We start from the raw sequence: 19,128 nt of genomic DNA, 5'->3' as shown, positions 1-19,128 counted from the left end.
AAATGGCATGTGGATGCCTAGGTGGAAGGGCAATGTAGCCCCACTCATTCCTTAAACTTAGTACATTAAATGACAAACAGGGAATCCTGCAGAACCTGGCATCTCTGTATGGAGGCAGGCCCAGCTCTTCCAGAGGAGGGAAGCCAAGGAACAAGGAGGAAGAGGTATGCTTCCCGCATGCTCATGCCTCCGCCATGCAGCCATTGTTTTAGTTCATCGCCTTCTTTTCTTGCATGGTTTAAATGCTTAACAATTATTTTAAGATTTTGTAAGTCTATAGGAACCTGTTAATATGTTTTGACTGACATGCTGTGTCATAATTTTGCCTCATAACTGATACTCAGCCTTCTGAGTTTCAATTTCTTTTCTTTTGATATAATTTAAAAATTTGTTAATTATAACATATTTCTTTCTTTGCAGAAAATGCTTTAAATTAAATACTTGAAAGCTAATATTTCATTTCATTAACCAAATTTCAAAACTTTTGTTTCTTGTATTCAGATTAACACTTTTCTATATATTAAGATTTTTTTAGCAGTAAAAATATTCATAGATTTCCTTTTAAGTGAATGTTTGTTTTTCTTGTTGTTGTTCCTCTTTTAGGTTTATCTGGCAAGGCTGAGGCAAATAAGACTACAAAATTTCAATGAGCGCCAACAGATTAAAGCCAAACTTCGTGGTGAAAATGTAGGTAAAAATCAATTTTTCAAAAATAATTCAGTAATAGATTAAAATTTAAACATACCATGTCCATAATATTAAAAGCTAAAATTGTTAAAAGAAAATGAAGGTCAAAGACCAGAAAACTATATGTAGGAATGAAGTAAATCTTAAATACATGATTTCAAATTGGTAAATTGTTTGTTCCATAGGAATTTTAATATAGAATATACCTGATGTGCCTAAACAAATTTAAGACCACTTGCCAGCATTTTTTCTTATCTTTTGCTCTGGAGGGTTTAGTTGCAGCTCTTGGAGAAAACTGACAGTATTCAGTGGTATAATTTCACATGTTGTTAGTTCAGGCAGACGTGGCACTAAGCTTGGCTGCTATTTGCTAAGTGGTATGTTGACAATTGTTCTAGAACGAAGCTAATGGTACCAAAGGAGCAGAAGCAATTGAAGAGGCTGACTTGAGGCTCAAAAAGATGGAGTCACTGAAGGTATGCACTAGATAACATAATTTCTTAGGAAATTGAAAGCTGAGAGAGAAAAGTTTATTTCTAAGATTTTATATATATATATATAGATGGATCATTATCTTACTTTAACTTTTGATTTTCCATTTATCTGTCATCTTACAATTTCTTGGGAAATAGCACTTTTTAACCTTTGTATAACATTTATGAAGAACAACTAGGTAAAATTATGATGTGAATACATAGAACTGTAACACATGTAAAATACATAGAACTGTGACACATGTAATTCTTTAAAAGAAACAGCCACAGTGGGTTACTCCTGTAGTCCGAGCATTCAGTGGGCTGAGACAGAAGAATTGCCATAAATTGGAGGCCAGGCTGGGATATGGTAATATATATATATATATATATATATATATGGGAATATATATATATGGGAATATATGGGAATATATATATATATATATATATTTACAAGACACTGTCTCAAAAAGGTAGCCTTAAAAATGAAATCTACAAGTTTCTGTGAAGATGAATGGGATATTTATAACAGTTATCTTAAATGTTTACATTTTAATTTCCATTCCAATGTATTGGACTTATGGCCAATATCAACTGATCCCCTGTTGTCCAAGGTTAGAGGGGTACAGAGTGAGTGTTCATTTTTATTCTGGAACCACATACATACTTCTTTGCTGGCTTCAATGTCAGTATCCTTTTAGACCCAGGTTGGAAGGTACTATAGGCTTTCCTTTTGATAACTAGTTGTGTTAATGGTTTTCATTTTCAGGCCCAAACAAATGCCCGTGCTGCTGTCCTAAAAGAACAACTGGAGCGGAAAAGAAAGGAAGCCTATGAGAGAGAAAAGCGGGTATGGGAGGAGCAGGTAAGACTCCCGTACCAAGTCCTTGGTTCATGTCCTTGGGCTCTTTTGAGGATCAGACCAGGGTCTTGCACATGATTGGCAAGTGTGCCATGACCAAGCCATTTGCTTTCTCTCTTCCTCCTCAGCTTTCCCTTCCCTTCTAGCCCCACCCCACCCCAGCACCCTTTGTCTTTCAAATTTAACGATAATCTGCCACTGATTTATACTGCTACCTCAAAATCTTTTAAATTCTTATAAATGGCCCTCTAGCATATGTGCAGAAAAACTGTGTCTTCCTGTGGTTGTGTCCTCTGCTGGGCTCTTCTGCCTGTTCTGCTGACACCTCTCACATGGGTGATTGAAGGGTTAAATAAACTTAGGTTCCTCGTAGGACTCTTCTTTCCTTTGGCCTCACCCTCCTTTTCACAGTTCTGGTTCTTTTTCTTTCTTCATGTGCTTGTTTTTTCTCTGTTAGGGTGATTTTTGTTGTTTTAATCCTGTTGGTATTTGTATAGATATAACATTATTAAACCTATAAGTTAAATTTAAGAAATGATGTGTTTATAAAGTTTCATCCAGGAACATGTTAATTTTATGTGTCTATTCATTATTTTATATCCTAATTTTGTACTTAAAATTTTTATTATATAAGTGACTTGTAGATCTTTCATATATTTTATTGTTTTCCATCTCTAACAGAATATTGCTTGTATTTGGAGAAATTGTAGATTTTTGCCTATGTTTTAGGTCACAGTAAGCTTTCTGGTCTGTAATTTTCATTTAACTTCATGGGATCTTAGAATGCAGCCTTGTCATGATATGCTGCCCCAGCTCCTCCAGTTTACTGTACAAGTGCAGGCATTTGTAACTACTGTGTATGTGTGGTTTTTCTTTAATTTTGACTGCAAAGCAGAGAAAGTCACAGTTTCAGTCAGAACTGGATTGGCTCTGGGTTCCCTGGTGCCAAAGTCTTAATTCTTGCACATTTTTTCCCGCTTTCTGTAATGTCAGCCTTTGTTGTTGTTGTGTCAGCTGCTGTATTAGCTGGACTCCCTTGGACAGTGGTCATAGGGATGACTTGTAAATGACCCAGTATAGCGCTGCGTGCTGGAATAGGAAGAAATAAGGGTTTTATGTCTCACTCAGTCAGTTTTTTTTCAAAGATCATGAATGGAAGAGTCAGAACTCTAGGGCTCAGATATAAGACTAAGAACTTCTCAGTAAATTCTCTTTTATTTATGTCCAATATAATTTTGGTTATAACTTTTCTAAGTTCAAAACTAAACAGTGGAGAACTCACCTTCATTTTTTCCCTTTTCTGGCCTAGATTTCAGCCTTAGCACAAATAAGACTTGACTTATTATTGTACATACACTCCCATCTTTTCAGACATATAGGGATTATTTCCTGGTCCACTGGCCTTTATTTAGATTTCGTATGTGACTCATGTTCTTAACATAGTGTTCCTTGTTTTTCCTCTCAGACATAGTATCAGTACAAGATGGTGTGAAGCAATAACGGGTAGGTTAACATTTTTGCCCCAAGAACAACAGAATTTGTCAAAAGTATATACCATCCTTTTAATAGTCAGAACCATGTATTTCTTGTGTTACCCAAATCTCTTCCAAACTCACCTTGCCCTCAGAAATAGTTGTGAGCCTACTTCTGGTGCATACGTACTCAGTGATAGGAAACCAGTGTCTACGTTATGTCTCCTAGGATTATGTCTTCAGCACAGGAGGCTAAAGCCCAACTAGCACAGGCTGCTTTTCGCATTGTATCAGGATGAGTTGGTGTAAAACTGTGTGTGTGTGTGTGTGTGTGTGTGTGTGTGTGTGTTTTACGTTTTTGTCTTGGTGAACTTATTACCATTGTGTCCAGGTGCAGTATCACAAGTATTGCAAGTATTAAGGTCATTGTTTTTCCTTTTTTTAATTAACCCTAGTAATCCATTCTAACATTTTTCATAAACCATGAAGGTGGGTGGGATAGTAATGTATCCGTCAAATACAATGAACTTATATGTTGTCCAATTCAGCCTTATTTTTTAAAATGCTGAATTCAGACAAAAGTCTCATGGAACATGAAATTGTTTGATAATAGTTGACATGAGCTTCACTTTTTGTTTCCCCCACAGTCTTAGCTACTGGGTCAGCTACCTAACTGTCCCCTCATATGCACACACAGGCCCTCTTTAGCAGCAGGCCTCTGCTTGATTGTTTCGTATCCTGTGTTTCCCCAAGGTAGGGTGAATGTCTATGTCTCAGTTCCTTCTGTGACTGGCATAGCACATTGTCAAATATTATTGTTTTTCCTAGACCGTAGGCCGTACTCACTCAGAATTTTGTGCCTCCATCAGCTCAAGTTCATGTAACTCAGAAAACTCAGCGTCCGGATTAGCTTTGTCATGGTGATGATGATGATGATGATGATGATGATGATGATGATGATGATAAGGAAGATAAGGAACAAGTGGATACATTCGTTGGGAGTTTTCTGACTCAGTTTATTTCAAATCTGTATAGAGAATTGTTCAAGAAACATTTGTTTATTGAATATAGCCTGGTATAGGGAAGGAAAATATGTCTGGAATGGGACATCTGACTTTTGTTCTCAGTTCTGCCAGCTGATTAGTCAGGATTTGTTCTTCCAACAGAAGTGTAGCTGTGATGTGTCCTTCGGTGCTACAGAACTACATGCCAAATTATTCCATATTCAGGATATGAAGTCGGGCCCCTTTGGCCTGGTCCTGGCATAACTACTCATCCTCCCTAATACCGCGTCAGAAGTGGAGTGATGGCTACCATTCTGTGACTTAAGACTTGAGAAATCCATAGTGATTTACATTTGTAAAGCTGCTCCATTTGTTGATTACAGTTTTACTTTTGTCTTTTGGTGGTACCACTGATTAAGTTTTCAGCACATAGTAAAATTGAAATGTGACATAGAAAATCTTGTAATGGTAACTGAAAGCCTGTGGAGGTGTAAGTAATGTGAAAATGTCTCAAATTTGTCAAGCTTGTGAGGGCATGGCAGGGATGTGTGCTTCTTTATTATTTTAGAGCCTGTCTTTCAAGAGTCAGGGATGTGGCTCAACAGTCAAGGCTTGCCTAGCCTGCCAAGCTCTGGGTTTGATTCCTAGTTCCATAACAAAAGAAGGTTCTTATCTAGATTATAGCACTTTGTGCCTGTATTCCCAGCATTTAGGAGCCTGAGACACACTCCGAAGGCTGTGCTGGTCTACATGCCAGCCTGGGCACATGCATGCGTATACATGTGCACGCTCTCTCTTTCATATATACACACACAGGAGGCAGCTTGACAGTCTCAAGTCCAGACACATATATGTATATATATATATATATATATGTATGTATACAAACACACACAAAAATCTGACTTGTGAAACTTTCAAGTCAATGTTTTAGTCCTGTTGAAAAGTTTTCTATTTAAAACTGGATGAGTTTTGTAAAACTATGCTGAGAAGGAAGTAAATATTCTAGACTTAGCCCTGTGATCAGTTTCATTTGCTATGTGATCAATTTCATTTTAAAAATTGACTTTTTTGATTTTTGAGACTTCATGGGTTTTGTCTTATATAAAATTTTGTTTTGGTTTGTTTGTTTGTTTTGTTGTTCGTGTTTTTTATCGCTGCCTCAGGGACCACCCTCCAGCAGCGCAGGACTCAAAGGGAATCCACTGAGTTGGTTTCCTAAGGTTTTTTTTCTGAGGAGGTTAAGGAAGACACACACTCTCTTGATGTTTTCCTTCTCTTATTTCTTCAGAATTCTTTTTCTCTTTCCTTATCTCTATGCAAAAATGCCCCCTCCATCTCTCTTAATGTTTTCCTTCTAACTCTGTGTTTATTCTTCCTTTTCCTCTCATTCTTGGTGTTTTCTTTATAATTCTTTATTTTTGTTGTTTTCCTATAACTCTCTTATTTCCTCCTAATTCTCTCATTCTTGATATTTCCCTTTTCCTCCTTCTTTCTTCTCCTTCTATTTTGTTCCCTTACAGTTTATTTACCCCAACAAACTCTTTCAGGCATTAAAGAAATTGCAATGTGGTTACACTCTGTTTCTCAAGTGAATGATTACAATGAATACAAGTAAAAAACAACATATTTTCCATATCCCTTATATGATTAAATATTTTACGAATTATAGGTGAAAAACAAATTATCCCCAAGAACTCACGAACATTCATAACCAAGCACCTTGTCTTAGACTAACAGTGTAAACAATCAAGATAGTCTTCTCAGCCAGTACTTTTACTGGCAGGCTGTGTTTTGCAGGTTAAAAGGAAAAGGACCAATCACTTTATTAATTATCCTGAAAGGTAATCATATGAGGAATCTTAAAGGAATCACAAACCTAAACTTTTATACATGAAAAACAGTCGGCTCTACTTTAAATCTTTAGTGTGCATACCCACTCATCAATATATATATGTCAGGAGATTGAGGGCAGAAATGGGTATAAGGAATTAATCAACACCTTTGGTCGTCAACCAATCCTAACAAGAAAGGCATGTCAGCTAATGATAATTGGGCTGCTTTGTTCTTGTTCCCTGACCTTAACCTCAACCATGTGTCTTTCTAAAACTTTAGATTGTCTTCTTGGATTTTTCACCTCAAAATTATTTAACAAAAATGTCTTTTTCTTATTTTAAGTTAATTTCAAAGCTTTGTTTCAGCTGTGATGCACTCCAAACCCAGTGACCACATTTCCCAACATTAAGGGTAACAGGATTTAAGCTGGGGTACTGGGACTCAGTTGTTCTTCTTACTCATTGACATAAGCCACAGTCTACGGCTCCTCAGTAGAGACTCATGTGTTCTAGCTGTGTGACACTTCCTTGTTTTATTTTTAATAATCAAAACTCTATTTAACTGGGGGCTGGAGAGATGACTCAGCGGTTAAGAGCATTGCCTGCTCTTCCAAAGGTCCTGAGTTCAAGTCCCAGCAACCACATGGTGGCTCACAACCATCTGTAATGAGGTCTGGTGCCCTCTTCTGGCCTGCAGGCACACACACAGACAGAATATTGTATTCATAATAAATAAATAAATGTTAAAAAAAACTCTATTTAACTAACATCATTATTTTCAGTTAGGCAGTACAGCTTAAGAAGAAATCATTTTCATAATAATCCACAGGTAAAAATGTCCAGCAGAGCAGGATGTTTCCATGAGAAACATTACAGGCAGTGGACTCTCCCCACACACTCACACCATACCACATACCAGAGAAAGATGGCAGCAGTAAGCATGTGAAGGCCAGCAGAAGCACCTGTGACTCAGGGCCTTGGCTGTCTGAGACTCAGCCACCAGGTTTTGTTTCCGGGTGGGCCGATCCCCTGAAGTCAGTTGCCATCTGCTGCTCCTCTGACAAGGCCACCAGAGTTTTGTTGTTTTTGTTTTTTATACCGATTTCATTTTGAGAATTTCATGTATGAATTTACACTATTTCACTCTGTAGCCTCCATCTTCTCATTTCTCCTAATAAGCAAACCCATGACCTGTTTTCTTTATTATTATTATTATTACACACATACAGATACTCAGACCTCCACACTCACACACACCTACTGAATCCACTTAGTGTTGCGCATACATATGTACTTAGGGTTGACCACATAGCTTTGGGTAACCAATCAGGACTTATCCCTGGAGAAGACTGATAAACTTTGTTGTTCAGTTTTTTTGTTATTTCCCATTTGATAGCTTCCTGAATTGAAGGGTCAGTGAAATATATTTTCTTTTGATAGTTAAGGTATATTATTATATCTAATGTCACGTTATTTTAAGAGTATGTAAATATTTTAATTTAAGAATGACTTTCCTTGAGCTTTTCCCTCTTCACATGAGCACAGCTTGTTTTAAGTCTGATTCTCTGGTGTCAGACCCTGTTTAACTCAGCGATCTTAACTTAGGTATTTGTCTATTACTTGAGGCTTCTTTCGAGGATGCATTTAATACAGAAATACTTCTACTAATTATATGTCATAGCTTCCTTGTAAATATTAAGACCAAGATGAAGAATTTTCACACTCAAGGTTTTTGCCATTTTAATCTTAGAGCAAAACTAAGTATTGCATGACTGTTTTGGTTTTATTGTTTTGGAGAAAGCGTCTAATAGCCCAAGCTATCTCAAACTTATTGTGTAGCTAAGGATGCCCTTGAACTTCTTATCTTCTTTCCTTTATTTACGGAGTGCTAGAATTTGATGCATGTACCACCAAGTCAGATTTATGCAGTGCTAGGGATGGAACCCAGGCTTTGTGCCAGACAAATGCTAGACTCTCTAATTGAGCTCTGAAACCAGCCCTCCCTAGGGCACCTGAGACCATGTGCCTGCGTTTTCAGAGGTTACACAAGCATCTTATTTATATAGTGGATATGTTTATGCATATAGGAATTATGTGGATAAGAAAAACTGAATTTTTATAGTTCTGAGTATCAAGTCCTTCCTCACAGTAGACAGCTAGTCTACCATTGAATTACATCCTAGCTTGAAAGAACTTTTTAGCAAGTATGGGTAAATGTAGATAGGGGGATATCTTTTTATTATTATTAATTTATAAAAGTTTCCACTTCCAGATAGGGGGATATCTTAAGTGGCAAAGTTCTTGCTATGGGAAGCCTAAGGGACTAAATTCAGATCCACAGCACTGATGTAAAAGCTGGGCAAGGCAGTGCACACCTATTATTCAAATACTAGGGTGGCTGAGGCAGAACAATCCTTTGGATTCACTGAGCAACTAATCTAGAAAAAATCTGCAGGCAGTGCAGTGAGAGAGCCTACCTACTAAAATAAGTTGTAGAATGATCGAGGAAGGCACGTGATATCAACCTTTTGCCTTCCTACATACACAAAAATCATTATGACCAAATGAAGTATATTTTGTTGAGGCAATGAGAGCATTGGTCTTTCTTTTAAGGATTTCCTTTATGCCCCTATTAGTAGACGACTCCTCAATAATTTCAAAAATAGCTTTTAAGATATTCTTTAAGACATGTAAAGAAATGCTTAACATCCTTTGCCATCAGAGAAATGCAAATCAGAACAACTCTGAGATTCCATTTTTACACCTATAAGAATGGCCAAGATCAAAAACACTGAAGACAACTTATGCTGGAGAGGTTGTGGGGGAAAGGGAACACTTCTGCATTGCTGGTGGGAGTGCAAGCTGGTACAGCCCCTTTGGATATCTGAATGGCAATTTCTCAGACAATTAGGAAACGACCTTCCTCAAGACCCAGCAATACCACTTTTGGGTATATATCCAAAAGATGCTCAATTGTGCCACAAGGACATACGCTCAACTATGTTTGTAGCATCATTGTTTGTCATAGCCAGAATCTGAAAACAACCTAAATGCCACTCAACCAAAGAATGAATAAGGTAAATGTGGTACATTTACACAATGGTGTACTACACAGCAGAAAAAAAAAATGATATCTTGAAATTTGCAGGCAAATGGATGGATCTAGAAAACATTATATCGAGTGAGGTAACCCAGACCCAGAAAGACAAATATAATATATATTCACTCATAAGTGGATTATGGCCATAAAGCAAAGAACCACACACACACAATTTACAATCCCAGAGAACCTAGACAACAATGAGGACCCTAAGAGAGACTTATATAGATCTAATCTACATGGGAAGTAGAAAAAGACAAGATCTCCTGAGTAAATTGGGAGCATGGGGACCATGGGAGAGGGTAGAAGGGGAAGGGAATGAAAGGGAGGGGAGCAGAAAAAAAAATGTAGCTCAATAATAACAAAAAAAATCTATGTTTTAAATTCATGAATTAAAATGAACAGTAAGTTGAGAAGGGCATTTGATGCTGTTTTCCTTAGTGAAATTGTTTCAATACTTATTGTAACTTCTACTTAATTATTCATACAAACTATATTACTTTTTGATCCTTTTAAATCATAGTTTTCTTTGAATTTCATAAGGTAAAGCATTTGACTTGTGGATCACTGTTTCCTGTGAATTTCTGTTCTAAACCTCCAGTGCACTGCCTAAACTTCAAACTCTGATTATACACAGATGACTTTGGTTTTTGTTCTGCATTCTTAAGATCAGAAACTTGGCTTCTGCAAGTTAATTCATCAGTAATTCAGTCTAAGCTTTGGGTGCTTATGCCAAATGATCTTATTTGATAAAGGTTAAATCCATAATTGCTGTGTGCTTCACACAACTTATTTCATTTGATCTCTTCAGAAAAGAGAAAATGAGGACATCACTCTTTTGTTAGAGAAAGAAATTGAGTCTCGGAGTCCAAAAAGCAGTGAAAAAATCACAAGACTATTAAGTTTGAGTTTGAGACCTTGAGTGTAGAAGTGTCCGACTTTGACCCTGAAGGGCTGCTGAGGCTCTGGGTGCCTTGGAGGCTTCAGCACCTCATCTGACTTACACATTAGAGTCATGTACTGAAAATTGACACATGATTCTAGAAATGATACTATTTACAACCACGGTGTTTCTCAGCAGTTTCTTAATTTTGATTTATTGGTGTCTGCTCCAGTTTTTATAGAAATCACTTAAAACTTAACGTTTAATATATTCTAAAATTATGCTTGTGTTATATAGGACAATTTAAGAATTTATTCTGATTCCCATAGAATTTGAGAGGCCTTTAATATACATTCTTATGTTAACAAACAGTTTCAAAATATCAGCATACTCCTTCACAGTGAGAATACTTGGTTGTTATGAGTTCTAGATACTTTAAAAATTTATTTCACATCTTGAAATCAGTATAATTAATAGTATTGGCCATATCAGTTGTACCACTGTTTATATAAATAGATACTGGTATAAAATTGGAAGTCTAAATATTAGAATTAACACTTTATTCATAGTTCAGTTGTGGTGGCATTTTGCTTGTGATCTAACAAATAAAGCTTGTCTGAAGATCAGAGTGCGGAACTAGCCACTAATTAGCCACAAAGGCTAAGCAGTGGTGGCACCACCTTTAATCCCAGTACTTGGGAGACAGAGGCAGATGGATCTCTTTGAGTTCGAGGCCACCGTGGGCTCCATGAGATTGATTCAGTGTAAAAGAAAAACAGAACCAGGAGGTGGTGACTCTCACCTTTAATCCCAGTACTTGGGAGTCAAATGCTTTTAGTGCCAGCGCTAGGGAGGTGGAGCCAGGAAGGGCTTTGGCTGGGAAGAGAGAGGGATATAAGGCAGGAGGAAACAGGAGCTCAGCCCATTTAGTCTGAGGATTCGTGGGGACAGGATCTTGCCCACTTCGGTCAAGTCTCTCTTTTGGCTGGCTCCTTAATACTGCTCTGATCTTTCAATATTTGTCTCAATATCGATTGTTGGTTTTTATTATTAAGACCAATTAGAATTCACACCACACTCTGTAACAACTACCTGAAGTATATACGTGCTGAAAGTCTTAGTAATCAAGAAAGATTTGAAGTAAGCAGCAGCTCACTCTGTGCTGCAAACAGTACAGCTAATTCCACTGTCTCTATTTATTTCGGAAGTTTACTGTCTGAGAGCTGGAAAGATGGCTCAAGAGTGTTCTTGCAAAATACCCGAGTACAGATCACATTACCTGCTTCAAGCAGCTCTCAACTTCCTGAAACACTAGCTCAGGAGAACCTCTGTGGTCACCTCAAATGCACAAATACTGTGTGCACACATATCTACACAATTACAAACTATAATAGTAAAATTTTAAGCTCACAGTCTTTATGCTGATTAGAGTCTCAATGACCAGTACCTGGTAAAAGTGCACTAGTGTTGAAATATGAGTTTTCAGGCTTTAAGGAAACAGTACAATGTAGTGAAAGGAGCAGCGAGCCTGCTTTTCATCCCGCCCAGCTCCCGGCCGCCTGGTCAGCTTTACCCAAAATAATTACACAGAAACTGTATTCATTCAAACACTGCCTGGCCCATTGTCTCCAGCCCCTTATTGGCTAACTCTCACATATTAATTAACCCATTTCTAATAATCTGTGTGTCACCATGAAGTGGTGGCTTACCGGGAAGATTCTAACCTACGTGCATCTCGGAGAGGAGAGCCATGGCGTCTGCCTCATTGCCTTCTTCCCAGCTTTCTGTTCTGTCTACTCCACCCACCTATGTTCTGACCTATCAGGCCAAGCAGTTTCTTTATTAATTAGCCAATGAAAGCAACAGAAATACAGAAGACTCTCCTACTTCAGTACAAAATTTGGGAGAGATTTTAGAAGCATTTCTTTCTGAAATGTAAAATTAATAAACTACTTTTACATTAAAAATTGTATTAGATTAAAATAACGTGTTCTGTATGACTTTTACAAATTGTTTATGTGTGTATTTATTATTTTTATGGGTATGTGTGTATGCTTCTGTGAGATTATGTGCACCATGTGTGTGCAGGAGCCCGTGGAGGCCAAGAGGGTATTGGATCTCCTGGAACTGGAGTTAACAATGGTTGTGAGCTACTTACTGTATTGGTGCTGGGAATTCAACCTAGGTTCTCTGCAAGAGAAGTAGTACTATTAACTACTGAGCATTCCTCATGATCCTTGAAGACTTTTGGGGGAATCATTTTATGAGACATTGCTAGTGCAGTGGTAGCCAGTTTTATTTAGAACTGGTTGTCAGACACGTGACTGTGTTTACATATGCAGCTGGAAGATTTCCGTGTTCACATCCTATGAGCATGTGTCCAACCCAATGAATAATTAAGGAACTGGAAGCTATTTGTACTATGCATTAAAGAGATCTTGGGGCCTTTTATTTCTCTGTGAAGATATGGAATCTAGTGTTTTTTAGCTGTATATTCTGTTTCTTGCAGTTGGTGGTAAAGGTAAGGAGCTCAGATATTTCTCTACCTTTGGAGCATCAAGAAACGGGGGGTTCTCCATCAAAGCAACAGATGAGACCTGTTATTTCTGTGACTTCAGCTTTGAAAGAAGTGGGCCTGGTAAGTTTCATAAAATTTAGAGCTCCTCAAAGTGAAAATGAATGTAATGGATTACATTGATTTCTAATGTCTCATTGTTGTTTCCTAGAGTAAAAAAATTGCCTTCTGGATTTTTTTTTTGGCTTCCTCTGAATATTGGAACTTTTCTGCCCATAGATTTTATCTAGGACTCTGTTATGGATAAATATGCCTTGAACACTTAGCTTCTGAAGATTACCTATATACAGAGCTAATCAATTTCAGATCCAAAGTGTTTGAGAAGTAAAGTCATGTTGTTGCTGATGTGCTTACACAGGCCTGTACTGATGGCCTCTGTTGTGCTGATGTTCATGCTGTGAAACCGTATCATAACTGTTTTCATAGCATGTCTGTCTGTCAGTTTTGTAACTAATTTAGAGACAGTTTATGGTATGTGCAGGATATCATATGCTGTATGCACTTACCATTTTAAATAGGAGAATTGAGCACCTGTGGATTTTGGCAAGGGCGCAGAGAGATCTTGGAACCAGTGTCTCACAGATGCGTGCGTATAGGAAGGGCATTGTGTTTAAATGACTCTCTGACAGACTAGTAAGATGGCTCTGTGAGGAAAGGAGCTTGCCACAATGTCTGGCAATCTGAGTTTGATCCCTGAGACTGACCCACGTGGTAAAAGCAGAGAACAACTCCCACAAGTTTTCTTCTGACTTCCTTGTACTTGTAATTGCAGCAGCAGCAAACATACACATACACTAATTAAATGTAGTAAAAACATTTGAAAGCAATATACTGAAAATAATGTGACAAACAGTTTTGTACCCTAACCCTCGTGATTGACAAATTTTTAAAGAATAATATCTATTATAGTACTTAAAGTAACTAACTATAGAAATGAACTCCACTCCACCTATTTGAAATTTTGTAACATGGGAAATGATGTTCAATGTAATTAATTTTTTTTACCTTCTACTACTTCTGTCTCTGTATGCTAGCTATATAGATAATAAAACAAACAGAACTATGTGAACAAGCAAAAGTTTAAACTTGTAAGTGTGCACCAGATTACCTGTCTAAAAATACTGTTCTGGATGAAAGGAATGGCTCCGAATGTGGAGTGACTCCCTGGGTTAAAATGCTCTGAAAACAGTCTGCTGAGCCCTACCACCTAGAAACCTCTGCTTCCTTTCCCAGTAGCTTCTGTCTGTGACTTGTATTTGTTGACATCCTTAGATGATTTTCATACTGCAGAGATTATTGGTTACTATAGAGATTTCCTGCAGCCTTTGTGCTTCTCTTGAAAATAAGGCAGAGTACAAAGCTCTATGTCCCTATTCAGAGCTTCATGTAAGAATCTGTTGTTCTCCCAGTAGGTTTTCTCTCTCTCTGATAATGACTTTGCATGTGCCACATTGTTTACAGCAACTTTAGATACCTTGTGTGGTTTCCTTCCTGGTACCCAGTCTCACATCTCAAGTACCTGTCATCTCTGACTGCTTTCCTGGGTAAAATCCTCCTTGTCTCATTTACATGTGTTACTTTAATTCTGATCACTATACTCTTATGTTTTTCAAGTGTTAGAAATCTGTGGTAATCATGTGACTTAATAGTTTTTCTTACTGTTGTGTTTATAGAAACTGCTCATTTAAAACTTTAAAGATTATTTAATCACACTGTTATAGCCTTCATAACAACTAATCTTTTTCTTTTAATATATTTTTAAATATTAAGTTTTTAAGAATATTTTTATACTAATCAGAAGAAAAGTAAGAATCTGTTTTTACTTACCTCTTTTCATAGATAAGAAAGCTACTTGTTAATTGTGTTTAATGCTTTGGCTTAATGTGTATGTGTTTGTAACATAAAACTGTTTTCAAAATAACACAGTTTATCCTGAATTCCTTTATCTACCAAAACATCCCTTGGTACTAAGACTTTAGCTCAGGTAGTAGAACACTTACATGAGGCATTCAGTTTCCAGGATCATTTTTATGCATTTGGGTGTTTTGCCTGCAGGGTATCTCTGTGCACAGTATGTATGCCTGGTGCCGCAAGAGGCCAGAAGAGGGTGTTAATTCTTTCCAGTTGGAGTAACGGTTGTGAGCCACCTTGTGGGTTCTGTGAATCCAACCCAGGTCCTTTGCAGGAGTAGCAAATACTCTTAACCACTGAGCCGTATCTCTAGCCCTGAGAACCATATTTTTTAAAGCAAAATATAGCAACCCTTTTCCTAACTCTGATAAAGTATATGAATTTCTTTTCATGTCTGTCATTCACTTTAAATTATCAAAAATTAGATACCAAAGAAGACAAAGAAATAATTGTTAGCAGTAATCCACAAACATGACAAATAACTTAGAATTGACACACACACAAATATATATATATTAAACTTATTAACTGATTGATAATGTTTAAATGTTTATCATTATTTATAGTGAAAGAAGCAGTGTTTACATTTCACAGCAATGAGAAAAGTTCACTGGGGTCAGTTAAATGAAAAATTGAAAGTAACAAAAGATATCAACTGTTTCAGCATAGAGTCCTAAAATGGTTTTCTCTCACTCCTCAACCGTCTGTGTTTAAAGGACGGAAGTTTACCTGACACCCAGGAAGCTTCAGAGGACATGCAGAAGAGCAGCAGTGCCGTTTCAGTAAGTACGGTTTTCAGAGACTCTGCCCGGCTTTTATGTAATAATACGCTCACTAAAGTGTAACTGTTTCAGAGTAAGCGAGAAATACTACGTAGGCTAAATGAGAATCTTAAAGCTCAGGAAGATGAAAAGGAGAATCACCATCATGCAGATTCTTGTGAGACCGCTGGTCACAAGGATGCCAAGGAGTATGAGAAAGAAAATGCCGTTTCCTCTGATCGCAAGAAGTGGGAGGTCGGAGGTCAGCTTGTGATTCCTCTGGATGAAGTGACACTGGATACGTCCTTCTCTGCCACTGAAAGTATGTATGAACATGCTCATGTCCTGGCTTGGGTTAGCACTCACGTAAACTTGTGTCCTGGCCAACCTAAGGAACCAACATGGCGATGGGTTGAGAGAGCTGGAAGAAGTGTGTGCATCTCCCTCATGGGCATGAAATATCTTCCAGTACAATATAAAGACATGAAAAATAGTTTGGTTTTTACAGTAGCAAGAATTTTTCTGTAAGAGTATAGTGAGAGGAGAACCAAGAAAGGGGACCCTTTACACCATGTCAATCTGTTACATTTTTGTTCTTGTACTGAGTGAGACAGTGTCTCCGTATGTATCCACTGTCCTTGTAGTGAAGGGGTTCCTAGGGAGTGAGACAGTGTCTCCGTATGTATCCACTGTCCTTGTAGTGAAGGGTTCCTAGTGAGTGAGACAGTGTCTCCGTATGTATCCACTGTCCTTGTAGTGAAGGGGTCCTAGGGAGTGAGACAGTGTCTCCGTATGTATCCACTGTCCTTGAATTCATGGTCTTCTTTTCTCTGTCTTCTCACTGTTTCCTGGCTCCCCCACTTTTGGTTTTATGAGATAATCTCTCACTGTATAAATACCAAGCTGGTCTTGAATTCATAATCCTTTTGCCTCTGCCCTCTGAATACTGAGTACATCCCAGCTCTAGCAGTGATTTCCAGTGAAAACAAGAGCAATGGAAGCTCAGAAGAGCCACTTAGACATTAGGAGGAGTTTAGGAGGTTTACCTAGCAAGAATTTCTAAGCACCCACTGTGTTCTCACAGGAGTCACGGCCTTCACTGTCTCCTTACCGTCTTCCCACAGAAAGCATGGCCTTCATTTTGTTCCCCTGTACATGCATGACTTTTATTGTGTGATTGCTATGACATTTTATCTCTTATTTTTCAGAAATTTTGTATGATTTTCTGTGTATGGATGTTTTGCCTACATGTATGTCTGTGCACCATGTGCATGCTTTGTGCCACAGAAACCAGAAGATATCAAATCCCCTAGAACTGGTTACAGACCATTGTGAACTGCCATGTGTGTGCTGGGATCCTCTGGAGAAGCTTTGCTTATATTTTGGCTATAAAATTCATAATCTAGTTATTAGTTCTTAGGGAAACTTAAGCAGTAAGTGAAATGGTCCTATGTGTCTGCTTTGTGTTTGCATTTTTAGTGTTCTTTACCGTCTGGCTCTGTTTCCTCTGCGTGTTGGATTCCCTTTAAGAATTGCTGTGCTTTAATATCACTAATGATCGGTTCTTTCAACTTGCATATGTCTGTAAAAGTTTACTATGCCTGCCTTCAGCAAATATTTGTTAATGAGCTATGGAATTCTGGGCTGATACTTTTTTCTGTTCTACTTTAACAACATTTCTCCACTGCTTGCAGTGGGAAGTCATCTGTAACCATCAGTCTCAGCGGTTCCTCTGGCTGCTGCTCTGGCTTTTTCTCAAAGCCCTGGTTTCAGTGAGTTTAGTGGTGACACACCTTGTTATCACATCCTTTTGCTAGTGTTCTTGGACTTGTGAGTCATAACTGTTGCTTGTATTGGAAAACTCTTTGCCATTATTTTTTCCTGGATTCTTTTGGACTTGTATCATAAAAGTCCAGCACCAATCTTTTTCCCCTCCTCCTTTTGGTAGAGGAGATTCTAACCCAGACCCTCTTCATGCTAGGCTAGTACTGTGAACTGAACTACACACTAGCCCAGCTGTCCTTATGTTGTCCCTCCCATGGCCAGTCTTTAGTTAGTCGGAGCTCAGCTATAATAACCACTACAAATGTCCTTCCCCGGTCAGTAATCTCATCATCTCTGTCATTTGGACATCGGTTTTGGTTGGTGGACCATATTATACTTGATTACTTTTGCTTAGGGACAAAACACTGAATTATAATTTGTGGAAGTTTATGTAGTTTTTATATTTCTATAACTATTCTTGACCTTTGTTCTGGGATACAGTTTGGTTAGTTATGAGTATCTTGATCCTTTTAGGCCTTCTTCCTAAGCTCTGTGAAGTGGAATCAAACACTGTTTAGTCTATGGCTAATCTTCCCCCTTTACTGAGTCCACAACCTTTCTGAACAATCTGCCTAATGGCTTGTGAACTACAGGCTGGTGGAGACAGGAACTAGTTCTGGTCTTTGTAAACTCCAGGTCTTCCTCCTTCACTTCCTGTTGGGTGCTCTCCTCTCGAGACTACAGTGGTTTCCTTGCACATGCTGTGCAGACTGGTGCTCAAGGAATGACGTTTGCAGCTTTGTGAGACCCGACTTCTCTCTGTATGTTTACCAGCAAGATTCTAACCTATGTCCATCTCAGGCAGGAGATTGATAGCGTCTGCCTGTCTGTCCTTCTTCCCAGCATCCAGTTCTGTCTACTGCGCCTACCTAATTACTGCCCTATCAAAAGGCCAAGGCAGTTTCTTTATTCAACCAATGGAAGCAGCACATAGACAGAAGACCCTCCTACACCAACTAGCCGTTTCTTCCCTTAGACTCCAAATTCCGTCTCTTCAGCTCAGACTGGCCACGAACCCTGCCAGCTTTTCTCCAAGTGGGCATTCAGTTTTCCATTTTCATTTGCTCCAGAAATTTTCTTTTTGTATTGTTTGACCCTTCTTATCAGATACCAAGAAACCTTAAGTTCCAAGTCTTTTTCCTGTTGTTTTTTTTAATCTATGTTGTTTTAACCACTTTTCTTTCTCTTTTCCTTTTTCCTTTTTTCTTTTTCTTCTTTTTTTTTTTTTTTGCCAGCGATTCTAGATTTTAATAGCTCTGTAGCAAAGGTTTTTCAGCATTAGTGTTTGAAACCCTAAGCACTGGGCTTGCTGTTTTTGCAGAAATATTGTTCCCAGATTTAAACCTTATAACAACCTTTTTAAATTAAAAGTTTATTATAAAGAACTTGCAAATAAAAAACATCATAGAAAAATTATCTAGACCCAAAGTCTATACATCTCAACTAATTTCTTTAGAACAGCAATTCTAAAACTGGGGAACTTCACGTTGGATTTTACACTCCACTTACCAGTTACGTTTGTTTATACTTATCCACTAGAAAAAAAATTTCAATACAAAGATAAAACTAGAAAAACAGTTAGGTTTAGATCCTCTTTCATGATTCATGAGTCTTTTACCTTAGCCATGCTTTTGAAACTTAAGTCCGTCATGCTAATTGGTGGTACAAAACTGAGTATTACTTGCTGATTTGTATGAGCCTTTATACCTTGGAGTCTTTTTGCTGTTCCCGTTTATGC

At 37.9% G+C, this 19,128-nt stretch overlaps 1 protein-coding gene across 5 annotated transcripts in view; it reads left to right on the top strand.

Annotated features, from left to right (window-relative positions):
* The window catches only part of Nek1 (NIMA related kinase 1), a 122,691-nt gene that overhangs the window by 69,452 nt on the left and 34,111 nt on the right, over nucleotides 1-19,128 (top strand). For 3 of the 5 annotated variants that reach the window (XM_048455724.3, XM_048455723.3, XM_087901089.1), the window contains 7 exons: nucleotides 81-164; nucleotides 604-687; nucleotides 1,086-1,163; nucleotides 1,933-2,028; nucleotides 12,829-12,957; nucleotides 15,522-15,587; nucleotides 15,660-15,888. In XM_048455724.3, the coding sequence (XP_048311681.3) occupies nucleotides 81-164; nucleotides 604-687; nucleotides 1,086-1,163; nucleotides 1,933-2,028; nucleotides 12,829-12,957; nucleotides 15,522-15,587; nucleotides 15,660-15,888 (766 nt within the window). The remainder of the gene's footprint in view (nucleotides 1-80; nucleotides 165-603; nucleotides 688-1,085; nucleotides 1,164-1,932; nucleotides 2,029-12,828; nucleotides 12,958-15,521; nucleotides 15,588-15,659; nucleotides 15,889-19,128) is intronic. The other 2 variants (XM_048455726.3, XM_048455725.3) reach the window with 1 other exon arrangement.

The sequence above is a fragment of the Myodes glareolus genome, chromosome 23 (genome assembly GCF_982192425.1).
Source record: "Myodes glareolus chromosome 23, mMyoGla1.1, whole genome shotgun sequence".
In the NCBI taxonomy this organism is placed as follows: domain Eukaryota; kingdom Metazoa; phylum Chordata; class Mammalia; order Rodentia; family Cricetidae; genus Myodes; species Myodes glareolus.
Note: the sequence above shows the minus strand (reverse complement) of the source record. Positions and strands in the feature narration are given on the sequence as shown.